This window comes from Xiphophorus couchianus, chromosome 16 (genome assembly GCF_001444195.1).
Source record: "Xiphophorus couchianus chromosome 16, X_couchianus-1.0, whole genome shotgun sequence".
Taxonomy (NCBI): domain Eukaryota; kingdom Metazoa; phylum Chordata; class Actinopteri; order Cyprinodontiformes; family Poeciliidae; genus Xiphophorus; species Xiphophorus couchianus.
The window spans coordinates 14,542,095-14,555,573 of NC_040243.1; the positions used below are offsets into that span (position 1 = coordinate 14,542,095).

At 36.4% G+C, this 13,479-nt stretch overlaps 1 protein-coding gene and 1 long non-coding RNA gene across 4 annotated transcripts; one reads left to right on the forward strand and one right to left on the reverse strand.

Annotated features, from left to right (window-relative positions):
* Positions 1 to 250: 250 nt before the first annotated feature.
* On the reverse strand, positions 251 to 9,246 carry LOC114160354 (uncharacterized). Of its 3 annotated transcripts, none has more exons than XR_003598750.1 (3): positions 9,158 to 9,246; positions 1,608 to 1,865; positions 251 to 1,110 (listed from the first exon to the last, which is right to left on the reverse strand). It is a non-coding gene; the product is annotated as an uncharacterized LOC114160354 (long non-coding RNA). The 3 variants fall into 3 exon arrangements; XR_003598751.1 differs by lacking the exon at positions 9,158 to 9,246 and adding an exon at positions 2,268 to 2,701; XR_003598752.1 differs by lacking the exon at positions 251 to 1,110 and adding an exon at positions 5,080 to 5,150 and having other exon boundaries at positions 1,777 to 1,865; positions 9,158 to 9,241.
* On the forward strand, positions 2,866 to 12,691 carry il12rb2l (interleukin 12 receptor, beta 2a, like). The gene is made up of 15 exons (XM_028042922.1): positions 2,866 to 2,987; positions 3,251 to 3,346; positions 6,129 to 6,273; positions 6,385 to 6,536; positions 6,723 to 6,865; positions 6,962 to 7,103; positions 8,489 to 8,565; positions 8,663 to 8,900; positions 9,129 to 9,317; positions 9,483 to 9,587; positions 9,680 to 9,814; positions 10,722 to 10,898; positions 11,013 to 11,082; positions 11,873 to 11,978; positions 12,125 to 12,691. Exons 2-15 carry the CDS (start codon positions 3,271 to 3,273, stop codon positions 12,464 to 12,466), a joined length of 2,097 nt encoding a protein of 698 aa, XP_027898723.1. The 5' UTR covers positions 2,866 to 2,987; positions 3,251 to 3,270; the 3' UTR covers positions 12,467 to 12,691.
* The last annotated feature ends 788 nt before the right edge of the window (positions 12,692 to 13,479 follow it).

Below are 13,479 nucleotides of genomic sequence, written 5' to 3' on the forward strand. Positions count from 1 at the left end.
TTTTCTGACTCATGGCAAGAATTCAATGTTATCTGTTTTTGAAAATGTCACTGATCCTTTCTCGGTCCCTCCTGTTCACCTTTTGGCAAAGGGCTAACAAAAAAGGTAATTTTCAATAAAAAGAAAAAAAGAAAATGTTCAAAAGTCATATAGGGTGATGTGAAAATCAAGAATGGGAAATAGTACATATAATAATTAAAATCAACATGTCAGAAGCAGAATCAAATCCTTTTTCTTTCTTTCCATTTTCTTTACCTGTTTGCATGAGGACTGGTGCCTATCTGCGTTCCAATTTTAATGGGCTTGTACCTTCACTGCTCTTCTGGTCAGTTAACCTGATATGCCTAGTGATTTCTTATGTTTGTCTAAGAGAGGTGAAGACCACTTTTAGCTGCCATGATTGATGTTATAATACTCCTGATAAGTAAATGTGTTGTGTGCCACCCAGAGACATGGACATGGATCCCATCTGGTCACCCCTTTGCAAACTTTCTCGAAGCACCCCTGTTCTGAAATGTGACCTTTCTGTGTTTTTCTTCTGAATACAAAACAGGTTTTAAATTGTTGCATATCAATATGCAATCCGATCAGTTAGTCATAGCTTGTTTGAATAATTACAGAGACTTTGATTAAGTATGTTTCAAATTTGAGAAAGGGCTACATTTAGGGACAGCGATGGAAATGAATATACGTCATAAGCTGAAATACAATTAGGTCACAGATGCTTCTACATTTGCTGATTATGCCACCTTTGGTCTGCCTTTTGTTTCCATAAAGGTCTATCACTATATCACTTTTTCAGATCTCTCTTTTTCTCTCTCTCTCTCTGTTGGAGAAGGCCTGGCATCCTCTTCAATGCATAGCAACAAGCTCCTTTATAAACCACATCTGGATCACCTGCAGAGGCATAGCTCAAGCAAACTGGGACACAGACATAAAAGAAAACCTAGAATTTTTCCATCTTGCTTTACTTGCTTGGGATACAATGTGGAAAGCAGTGGTAATGGCCGTGTGTTTGCTTGTGGCTGGGGTTGGAGCTCAGCCCATGGAGGATCCAACGTACGGGGTGAAACTCTGTGGCAGAGAGTTTATTCGAGCAGTCATCTTCACCTGCGGAGGATCACGCTGGAAACGATCACTTAGAAATCAAGGTAAGCCTACAGGAGCTGCTAAATCTTCACTTTCACTTTTGTTATACTGTCAGGAAACATTTTTATAATATGTATCTAACTTGATGTCAAAGATGGTCAAAATCACATATTATTACATCTATTCATAAGATTTCCAAACCAGTGCAGAGGTAATTTAAAATCCATGATCAACTTTTTGTTTGAATTGTTTGACAATTCTTCTCTTTTTTTTTTTGCAGAAGAAAAGTGTAATTGATTCCATGTTTTTGCCATGCTGTTTAAAGGTACTGGTTCAAGCAACAAATGAAATAGAATATCTTTAAATCAGATATTAGTAGAGTTATGTTACAATAACAGGTGCATTTGACGATCCAGGTACTCCTACTATCATGTAATCTTTTGGTGCATCTTTTATAAAAGTAAACATGAGCAAGCTATATTGTTCCCTCCACCAGATGTTTCAGAGGACCCATTCACCTCCCATCAAGATGAGTCTTCAGAGGGCTTGACCTCCAACTTTATGGTTGAAAATTTCCTTCAAACAACCAAAGACCTCAGCTTCACGCCCCAAAACAACCCTAATGGTGGGTTCAGCAGGTCCACCCGGTCGTTCATTACTGATGAAATCCTGGAGGCTCTCCGGAAAGCTGACCGCAAAGGCAGGGACGTCGTGGTGGGTCTGTCCAACGCCTGCTGCAAGTGGGGCTGCAGCAAAAGCGAGATCAGCTCCCTTTGCTGAGGGTTGATGAATGAATGCATGTGTTAGCAAATGTTTTTACGCCCTCCCACAAATATGCACACATACACACAGAAACATTTTAGTTTTATTTAACGTTTGTCAAGCAGTTGAGTCAAATTAGTAAATGTGTTCTGTTTCCCATACTAAATGTCTTCAATGTTTAAAGATAGACAGGAATAAATGTACTTTTTTTCATTCCTGATTAAGTTAATGTTTCTGCAACTTTTAAGAACTTTGTGCTACATTTTGTAAAACTTCATAAACAGCCTGTGAAAGTAGGTCTAATTTCATTTGTAGTGTAAAAATATTGTCTATATGTTTCATTGAACAAATGTGTTGTAACAATTTCCCATTCAAAACAACAAAACCGTCATAAAACTATAAAATGCCTTACTCACAAACATGTTGATGTGTTTCTTTTCCTCACAGAAATATTCATCACATAAATTCATCAACAAAATGCAGAAGAAAACAGTCAAATTCAAAGAATTTTGAGGAAATGGTCAATCTCAGAAAAAAATATATCTGCAATAAAGTAAAACCAATGTTAGTTAATTTTTTTTTTTTTTGCACCAGTTTGTTAATGTAAATTTTGGCTGCTAATAGTGCATGCAGCTGAAAGTACTCTGTTCATTCTGACAAGCAAAATAAAAAAAAAAAACATCCTTGTTATGCTTTAAAACGAAAAACAAACTGAAGGTGAAAAAGCAAAACAACAAAAAGTGGAAAGAATGTTCTGCCTCAATTTGAAATAACTGCATTCAGTCTCATTATGCGTTATCAAGCTGTTCCATTTTATTATAAGTTGGATTGTGATAAAAAACAGACACTCCAAAAAGAAAAAAAAAACGAAGACAACAAAAAACCGAAACAAAACAAAAGCAAAACATGCTTTGATAGTGAGGGCACGTTTTAGGACAGCACACAGCCACACCGGAAGAATGAAGAACAGAGCCTGAGTGTATAACCATAATGTACGTTCTACGTCATCGGTAATTCCTGAAAAGGGAGGAGCTTCACCCGGCAAAGTTTTTAATTCCGCATTAACTTTCTTTTCAGCGTTAGTTTCCCACGGCGACAACATGCGCTTCATGTGTCTTTGTGTATCTCGAAATGAGGTAAAGAATTTTGAGTTATAGTCGAAATATTTACTTAATGTATAGACCTGCTAAAGAGCAAATGCTGGTGTTTATATATATGTATAACTGCTATGTCGTGGAAGTGAATGCAACTCTGTGAATAGCAGCACATTTACCTGACTGGAGGGTCTCGTGACGTTCAGTGCGATGACTTGTTTTTACCGAGCTTTTGGTCCGTTATGTGAATTTCCTCGCTTCAAGTGAAGATATATCTACGGAATGAAAACGTGTTTGTTTTTCAGAAACTTGAGGTCCAGATGTGATGGCCACACCTATGACGTGGTGGCCGCTGTCAGTCTTACTGGTCACCTTCCCGTACTGTTGTTGTTCTAGCCCAGGTAGGCTTATTCAAATTTGTATATTATTGGGAGAATAGTATTTCGAAGCTTCATTTTATACAATTTAGCTCCTTACTTGCATATTTCCTCAGAAATTAACAAGTTTATTTTTTTTAACCAATATTATAAAATGAGCTGTACTGTTCATCATATGTTTTGCTTGAGTTGAAAATACTATTATATCAAGGAGCAATATTTTTATTTAAAAAATATATTAAAAATAAACTTTCATCCTGTGGTAATATCGATTATATGGGATTGTTTAATTCTATTCCTTGAACATTTTCACCTAGTTGCTTCCACTGGATTATTTTTTTATTTGTTTAAATGCTGCATTTGCTTTTTAAAATATGCCCAAATGCAGTTGTCTAGTACTACTTAACTGTATAGTTGCACTACTGAATGGTGCTACTGTTTTTAGAGCAGTATTTGAATTTGTAATGTTCTGACTGTATGTATGCAGTAAATTAATTTTTCAACACTATTTGATGCTGCTTTTCTTGTGATCACAGTTAAAACCACAAAATATGCGGTGATCAGATTAATCAGTTAAGTCTATTTTAACAATCCCTAGCTTTATTTTTGCTTTGCATTATATGAGCAATTCTTTGCATTTACACTCCAAACATGATTTGATTTGCAGTCTACATTAAAGGGGAAGTGGTCTTAAAGGAAGACTGTAGCTACCTGCTTCCTGTTAACACGGCAACTACCGTGCCTTCTTGTAATGTCTCATGTGCAAGTATTGAACTGATTACTGCAAAGCACACGTAGGCTTATGAGAAATGGGTAAAGGTGACAGGCGGGTGTTGAATGTGTAAAAAAAAACCGTGTATGCTTGAGAGAGGCGGATGAGCATGTGCATGACTAAAAGATCCTTTGTATTGTTGTGTTTAAAATGAGTGTAAACTAATTTTAAACAATGCAACAATTGTTGCATTGTTTCTTTGATTTGTAACTTATTGTGCATTCTTTAGAGAACTGCTTTCTGTTTGTTTTTGCTTTTATTTTTGATCAATTTTACCTACCAGATCAAATATTGATACTGACGAGCAGTAAAATAGGGGTCTTTTTTTCTCTTTCTTATTCTCTGTTGTGAAAATGACAAGATGTCGTATTTTACCATGTTGGTTACATAGAAAATGTCACGGACACTTGGATTTTTTTTTTTTACTCATACCCCTGGCAGCTTCACACAGTGGTTATTATATTTTTGTTTTGTGACTCACGAGGATAGTACCTCCCATAACTCCACTGCTTTTTTGGCTCTGTGAGATCTTTTTCTGTTTATAAATAAATTGCACATATATCTGCACAACTACTTCTTAATGATCAATGTTCTGAGTTCTTGCTGGGCACAAATGTGAAATGTCAGTGGTAAAGCTACTGACAAACCACCGACAAAATAGTTCCAGAGCACTAATACCTCATTTAACTGACTATAAGTAAGACTTTCTCATTAGAAAAGCACAGATGTTTTAGCTGAAGACAAATTACTTCTCCTAAACAGACTGAGTAATCATCATCTTCTTCTTCAGTCATATCCTGTTTTACTGGAAACTATGTTGCTCTGTGTTGTATCTAAAATAAAGTACACTAAAGGAAAAGCTACTGCAAAAAGACCAGCTGGAGCTAAATATTCATTCTCATTTGTTATCTATTAGAAAATAAAATAACTTTTTTTAAAACATTGTATTATGGAATGTACGAAAGGCATGCAATTGTAACATTACCAGAAGAGTCACTGTATTGATGGAACATTGGATTTAGGGAGTGAAAAGATGCTTTTTGAGGATTTTGCCATCTAAAAAAAAAGCCAAACAAACAAGAAATTACATTTACGTAAATATTCAAAGCCTTTGTCATGAAGCTCAAAATTGGTCTGTTGCATTTTTTAAATGTTTCCACAGCTTACATGGAGTCCACATGTGTAGGTTTAGTTAAACTGACTAGATCTGGAAAGGCACAGACCTTTCTATGTTAGATCCCACAGCTAACATCAGGTCAGAGGTAAAAATCAAGCATGAAATCAAAGGAATTATCTGTAGTCCTCCAAGACAGGACTGTCTTGAGGTACAGATCTTGGGAAAGGTACAGAAACATTTCTGCTGCTTTGAAGGTTCCAGTGAGTTCAGTCGCCTCCATTATTGTTGAGTGGAAGAAGTTTGGACTCAGCAGGATTCTCCCTAGTGCCAGTCGGCCATCAAACCTGATCGATCACGGAGGCGATCAAGAAACCAATGGTCACTCTATCAGATCTCTAGGTTTCCTCTGTGGAGAGTGGAGAACCTTTTTCACATGGCAGCCCGTATGGAGTTTGCCCAAAAGGCACCTGAAGGACTACACCACGAGAAATTAAATTATCTGGTCTGAGATTGAACACTTTGGTGTGAACACCAGGAGTAAAGTTTGGAGGAAATCAGGCACAACTGATCACCAGGACAATACCACCCCTACAGTGAAGAATGGTGGCGGAAAAAGTGAAGCACTATCAATACCTTCCGGATCCACTACATACCAGCAGGAGGTTGCTCAGAGACCTATTTTATGCTTGAGGTAGAGGAACTATTCAGTGGATTTTTGGCATGGAAATAATTTTATGTGGAGAGAGAGGAAAACATTTAGGTCTGCACTCATTCATAACTAATATGAAAATAGCACCAATGAATAATGGCTGTTATTTAATCCATCATATGTGATGCAAAGAAAGTCTACAAATCCATATATCTGGCAGGAAAAACAATGCGTCTATGCTGACACATTTTCTCTATGTGCTCACCAGGTCTTCCTACTCCTCCCTCTAACCTTGAGTGCTGCAGACCGTGCGATCAGACGGACTGTTCAGTTATTAAATGCATTTGGGATCCAAAAACCCACCCTGATAGCCGCACTATCTACACCCTTCACTGGAAGCCAGAAAATGAAGAGTAAACACACTTTCTGCTCTTAATCTCCCAAAATTAAACATTTTTAAGCCCTGCTTTTTTTTTTTTTTTGCCTTGGCCTGTCCTCTCACGTCTTCTCCTGCTTTTTTTCAGGGAGGAGCCTGTGACCTATGGGAATAGCTCAGACGGTTATATCCATCGGGAAAACTTCGAGAGCCATGGAGAACTCCGGGTTTGGGTCCAGGCTCAGAATCAGAACGGTTCTGTCAAATCTCAGGAAATTGTTATCCACACCCAACACATCAGTACGTCTACTCCCAAGTTTTTCTAATGAAGTCGCAGAACAATCCCCAGTATCTGAAAAAAATAGATATTTCTGATACTATTAGAATACCTTCATTGTATTAATTTTGTGACTCGTATATCAGATTGAACATTTTTGGGGTGTCTGCCTGATCTGTGGTCCTCTGTCTCTTTCCCAATCACACCAGTCAAGCCACCCCCACCTACAATTACATCAAGCGATGAAGATCTGTTAGAGGTTTACTGGAGCACCATCTGTGGCAAGCTAGAGCTTAATGTTGGAGTCTGTGACGTTAGATATCGTACTGAGGATGACCAAAACTGGATTTGGGTAAGTTTGGCAAATTAGTTTTATATGGTATTGGGTGTTTTTGTATTTTTTTCCAAGAATTAATCCCAAACTTTTACCCTGGTTCTTTCATCACAGACTGAGTATAACTTAAGTAGCAGCTACGGAATCACAGAACCCCAGCCCAGCACAGTTTACGTATTTCAGGTCCGTTGTAAATGTGACCAGAGCCTGATCAGTGACTGGAGTCCAGACTTTCTAAGAAAAAGTGCTGAGTCTTGTGAGTATTTATTTTTTTGGCATTCGACAAGAAATGTAAATGTGTTTTATTGCCTTGTACATGGCTGCTTAGGTCATATGCCACTATTAAACTGTAAAAACCTTGCACAAAAAATTGTGCTTTGTCGGGTAATTCTTTGTTGTAGCAATATTTATTGGCAAACAGTCTTACTTAATCAGAAAACTTGTTTACTAACCTTTAAATGGTGTCACCTTTGTAAGCAAAATATATTTGTGGGTTGAGGTGCAGAGTAAAGTATTTGAAAAAGTTCCCAAATCCTTTCTGCCAATGACTTATTCTGCTTTTAACTCTTGTTCACTGATGTGATTAGATTGGGTGAATAAAAAAATGAAGTATAATGGAAATGTAAAAATTTATTTATTTAATGATCGGGGGCCTCAGTAGTGTGTGAAAATCCTGCACCGCGTCACAACAACTGGTTACCTCATAGTTCTGGTCACCAGGTCTCACACAAGTGTACATTGGGGTTGAGGGTAGATAGAGAGACAATCCAGCTTCCTAATTCTGGACGTATTTAGCCTTTGACAAACCGTGCTCTGGGAGACAGAGTATTGTCATTTTTGGGGATAGTTTGTTCCCTCAAATTGGAGACCTGGGATTACCACTTGTTGCAGTATCAACAGAGTTCCTCATTGCCTCCAGTGGTGAAAAGTTGTGTTTTTCCAGTCAGGGAGAAGCTGCTGAGTTGGCAAATTTCTGATGATTGCAACCCTCTGCTCATACTATTTTTATGTAGGCCAAAAAGTTCAACCTTGGTTTTATTTATGTTATAATGTGGTTACAATTTTTTGCAATAGGTTTTATGTAAGAGAATTAGAGTTTTAGAGAATTAGAATTTTCCACATTGTTATTTAGCGCTATTTTGTGCTGATGTTTCACAAAATCCCAATAAAATGCATTGAAGTTTAGTTCTCCAATATGGCAAAATGTTCAAGGGGCAAATGCAAAAAAAAATACAGATGTAAATTTTTTGACTATAATCAAATGAATAGCTTTCACGGTAATTGTTTAAACATGAGATGCTGAATAAATACATTTTGAGATGTATGCCATTTGAGTTTTATCCTCTGACTTATGTCTTAAAAGAATAATGATGTCTAAACATATTCTGTCTAGTGACTTAATGACTTATCTTTACATTTATCCACAATGCCAATAATTTTTGTGTTGACGGAATCACTGATCATTCTATCAGGATTCAAAGACAACTTTTCACTCTTTAAGAAACGTATCAGCACTACAAAAGTTGACATTTGGGATTTGAGATGTTTTTGTATTGGGTAGATTTAATGTGTGTGGAGTACATAGCATTTGTCTTTTTTTTCTCATTTTTGTACTACATCTTCTCTGCATTCATTTCTCAGCCCCAGTTGGAGAGGTTGATGCATGGTGGGACTGTGGGCTGCTTCTGTCAAACTCTGACTGTTTTCTGAACTGGAAGGTAAGATCAAAGATGAATTTATAGGGCATCTCTAGCTCTCTCTAAATGCATATTCAGCACTCAGTCAGTACCATCTCTTTGTCTCTGGCTTGTCCAGAATCTTTCTATTTCTCAGGCCCGAGGTTACATTCTTCGATATGAAATCACAGTTTTCTACATTAATGGCACTAAACAGCTAATAAATGTGTCCACGGACAACCCAAGCAGCCTCTTTGTGTATGATGAAATGAAGTGGCGCCTCATCTCATCTCTGAAGGATGTGTCATCTGTTAGTGTATCAGCCTACAATGCTCTCGGTGCTACAAAAGCTTCTTGTCTGCCTAGGCAGAGACCAGGTATCTATTTCCTTTAATTTACTTTTGACTTTTGTAAACAAAGTAGTGTTTGATAGAATAGTTTTAGCATTAGGGATAAATGCTTTAATATGAGTCGTCAGAGTTTCTGTCAGAGTTGCTGCTAAAAGGAAATTATGTCAGCGTACAATAGACGTCATGATTATTTCACAATGCTTGTGTTTCCTCTGTGGATTAACAGGGCTAAAACCTATTTTGTCTCCTGTATAGGAAATCAAGCAACTGAACCAAAAATTTACCTCGAGATGAACGAACAGAACCTCACTGTGTCCTGGAACCTGTCCTCCAAGGTTTCCGACAGCACCAAACAGTATGTGGTGCAATACAAAGAGTGTCTACCTGGAAGCGGATTTGACTGGATCAAAGTGGACAGTAAACAGACCACAGTCGTTTTTAAAGGTTAGTGACCTGTGTTTGTATGTTCCTCTTGTTGCACAGATATATTTGGCTTCTTTGCGGTGGTTCAGAAAGATTTAAGCTGTTTAGTGTTATTTTTTTAAAGTTTGGAACATATTTTTTATTTTAAATTATGGTTCTTTTACTCTCATGTGTCTCCATCTATAGGTAGATTTAAAAAGTACACATCATACCAAGTATCATTGTTTGCAGTGTCAAACTTGAATGAAATTAGTCAGCTTGCAACAGCTACAGGATATTCAGCTCAGGGAGGTGAGAGTGCTGATTTATTCTCCATAAATCCCTTGTCACTGTATTTTCTTGTATTGAAGGTTTAATGAACTCATAATCTCTTTCTCCATCAGTTCCCTCTAAAGTGCCTTCATTCAAGGTGTTTAAAATTGCTGGAACTGCTGTGACTCTGGAATGGGAGCCAGTTCCCTGTTCCAACCAGAGGGGGGTGATCTTGTACTATGAAATAGGACTGAACACGCAAGGAGGTACAAAATGCTATGAATAATATGATATAATACATTTAATTATAGTAGATTGCATAATAGAAAAAGTAGGATGCACAGAAGGTTTCAGTTTCTATGACAAACAGATTTCTTTAGATTATATATTTTTTCTGACGGGCAACCAAGCAGTAAAAGCTCTCTAACTCCAATCAAATTGCAAACATAGCATAAAAAGTGAATATATCACAATTAAACAACCAGCAATAATAGTATTTTAGATATGTTCTGTAGTTACTGTATGTTGCAGCTCTTTCTTTCCTGTCCAATTCCCCTTAGCTTAATTATTTTTACTAACTTAAATGACTAATTTATTCGGTTTAGTGCAATAAAACCTAAAAAGCAGATACATTATACATGCATATAAAGAAATTGAAGATGTTAAAATAAAATGAAAACATTCTCTTTGACAGAATAGAATTTTCCAATATGGATATGTAGGGATTCTAACTAAAGATAAAAATATTGATCACATCCAGAGAAATGTACTTGGCAAAGCAGCAACAGAAGACAAAACAAAGTAGGAAAGACAAGAAATGAACATGACAAAAATTGTAAAGAAAATGGCTAAGTAACATAAAAATACAAAAGAACAAAAAAGACTGTCATATTGTGGCCCTTGAATGAAGTGGTGATATCTCATGTAGGAATGAGCTAATAACCACTGCATTATAACATGAAAAATTATCCTTTTTCTTATTTTACTCACAGAAGTGGCAACAACACAAGTAGATTATTTTGATAGTAGAGGATATTAATTTAAAATGGATATTTTAATAAAAATATTACAACTAAACAATACAATCTTTAGTTTTTTCTAAGTTAGAATGCTCTTTGACTGTGTGGATTGATGGTCCTATGTTTTTTGTTTTTGTTTTTTTCTTAACCTCAGATCCAAAAAACATTTCTACTCTAGTGCGCAACATAAATGTCACCTCAGGTACAACTTGCAAGCTGGAGGCTCTTAGTCCAGGTCAGAAATACATGGCTTGGATAAGGGCTGTGAGCGCTGCTGGGCCCAGTGAAAAGGTCAACACAACATTCACAATCAATCATCATGAAGATTATGGTATGTATGCCATCATGTATTAACTTTATGTTAATATGTAATATCCTGTAAAATGGTTGTAACAAGTAAATTTGTTACATTTCTTTCCTTCACCATATTTCTATTTCTTGTCAGCATTTGTGACTCCCATTGTGGTGATTGTGCTGCTGGTCATCACGACAGCTCTCACCAGTTTCATACTATGGTAAGAAAATCATTGCTAGTTACCTTGACACCAATCATCAAAGAACATTAATACTGACGATACAAAGCAAATATATATACTTTGTCTGCAAAAATTTTCACATCCCTTAAACTTGTTCACATTTTGTTTGGCTACAACCGTAACCATAAATTAATTTTTTGTAATTTTGTATGAAAGACCAACACAGTGTAGTGAATCTTTTAGGACATGACTCTGTGGTGTTTGTATGGAAATTTCTGCCCATTCTTCTGCGCAGATTAGCTTGCACACATTCAACATAAATGAAGAGCTGCTATGATTGACAATTTCCAAGGCTAGCCCCAGAATTTGAGTAGTAGTGGAGCCATTCTATTCTATTTCATAAAAGTGCTTTGATATAAGCCACTCCATTGTAGCTTCAGCTGTATGTTTAGGAGAGTTGTAAGGCTCAAGCCTGTTACATCCTCCATTGGATTGTTTTCCCCAGAATGCTAAAGTCTTGTATTTAGTCCCATTCATCTTTCCTTCAACTCTGATTAGCTAATTGTGTAAAATGTTGGTGAATCTTTTCATATTTTTACGAGTAACAATTTTGAGAACCATGCATCTTGTTGTTTTTTTCTACATCTATGCCATCATCTGCTACTTTATGCAATTAAAATCCCTTTGAAATATAGTGAAGTTTGTTTGTAATGTGAAAAAGTTCTTGGGAATTGTTTGCCATTTGTGATCAGCTATATGAAATTTAACATGGTTGAACAGTTATTGAAGTATTGATGGTATCTGTTCATGTATTTTTTTTTGCTTTCAGTGTTTTTCAAGGAGCCAAAAAAGAGTGCCCACTTCTACCTCATTGTCTGTATGAGAAAGTGCCAGATCCCAGCAACAGCCAAATCTTCAAACAGATGAAGCGCCAGGTGAGCAAAAATCAAATCTCCAATCAACTGTAATTATTAAAAATTATTTCAGTTATTTGGTATTTAATCACAATGACCTGCTGTTTGTTTATGTTTTACTTATAAAATGTAAAAAATAATAGTCTTCTCTTTGATCTGCACTGTAGATTAACGAGCCCTTGACTTGGATGCGCGGTCCCCTCTACGAACCTTATCCAACCATCTCTGTTTTGGAAGTTGTGGAAATAAAATCCAAGGTATTTGACCCTGACATGATGAAAAAGGAGAATGCCTGTCACCTGATGGACTGCCAGGATGATCAACAGGAGCATCCCACCAGAGAAAACAGTGACAGTACAGACAGCAGATATGGGAGGAAGGAGTACAGTAAAATGGTCGACTCTGATGAAGAGAGGAATGATTGTTGGAGCTCATCAGAGGAAGAACAGTCTACCTCAGGTTATGAAAAGCACTTCATGCCCTCTCCTTTGGAAGTAATGGTGGAGTAACAGCATGCTTCCTCTGGATCATGAATGTTAGTTTTTAGTCTTTGTCCGTTTTACAATTTTCTGTGTTGTTTATAATAAGACTTTGTCTAATAAGCTTTGTCAGTGTAATTGCAGGAAAGACTCATGACAAACAGCACCAGCATTTTGTGACTCTCAAGTTGTATTTTCTATGTTTATAAATCTGATCAAATTTTGTTGAATAAATTTCTGTTTTCATTTTTGTTATTTTTTGCTGTTCCATTTTTCTTGCATTGAACTTGATTAGAAGAATTTTGGATAAAGCAGTAAATATGGAGGGGGGAAATGTTTTAGATCATAATTCCATCGTCATAAAGAGATTATTTTAGTCGGGTACAATATTATTTGCATATCAAACATACTGAAATACACAATTGTAGTTATAAGCTGTTTTTTAAAAAATCCAAAAAGTTAAGCTGCCTTGCCAGTAGTGTGTGTTTTAAAACTGCATTCTATGAATGAAGTGGGGTCAGAGTGAGTCCAAGGATCAAGCATCCCCTAATATAATTATGTTACCATTAAAATATAGAGAGATTACATCCACATCTTTAAATATATTTAGTGAGCTCATACCTGGATCTTTCTACAAAGCATGCAGAATTTCCAAAATGTTTTAACTTGTTGAGTGTAAATCTTAATCCTGCTTGCTTTTAAATGTTGACTTGTATTTTCAAATGAAATTTAAAAAACGTTTTGGGCCAGCACTATTCTCTTTATTTCTTGCTTCCAGAAATCCTTTTGAGAATATTGCCTTCTTTAGACTTGTAAAATATTTCTCAAGAGTCAAGACTTTGTCTCGTGAATAAAAGAGGGAGTAACTTGTCTTTGACACAGAACTGTGTACGTCAATAACAATTTCCTTGAACCTTACCTTGTTTGTAGTGTAAATATTATATGCAATACAGCTACTAATTTCACAAGTTCTCGGGTTTACAGAGTGTATGAACCTGTGACCAACAACAAAACCTCAACCAATGTAAATATCAGCAAAGGTG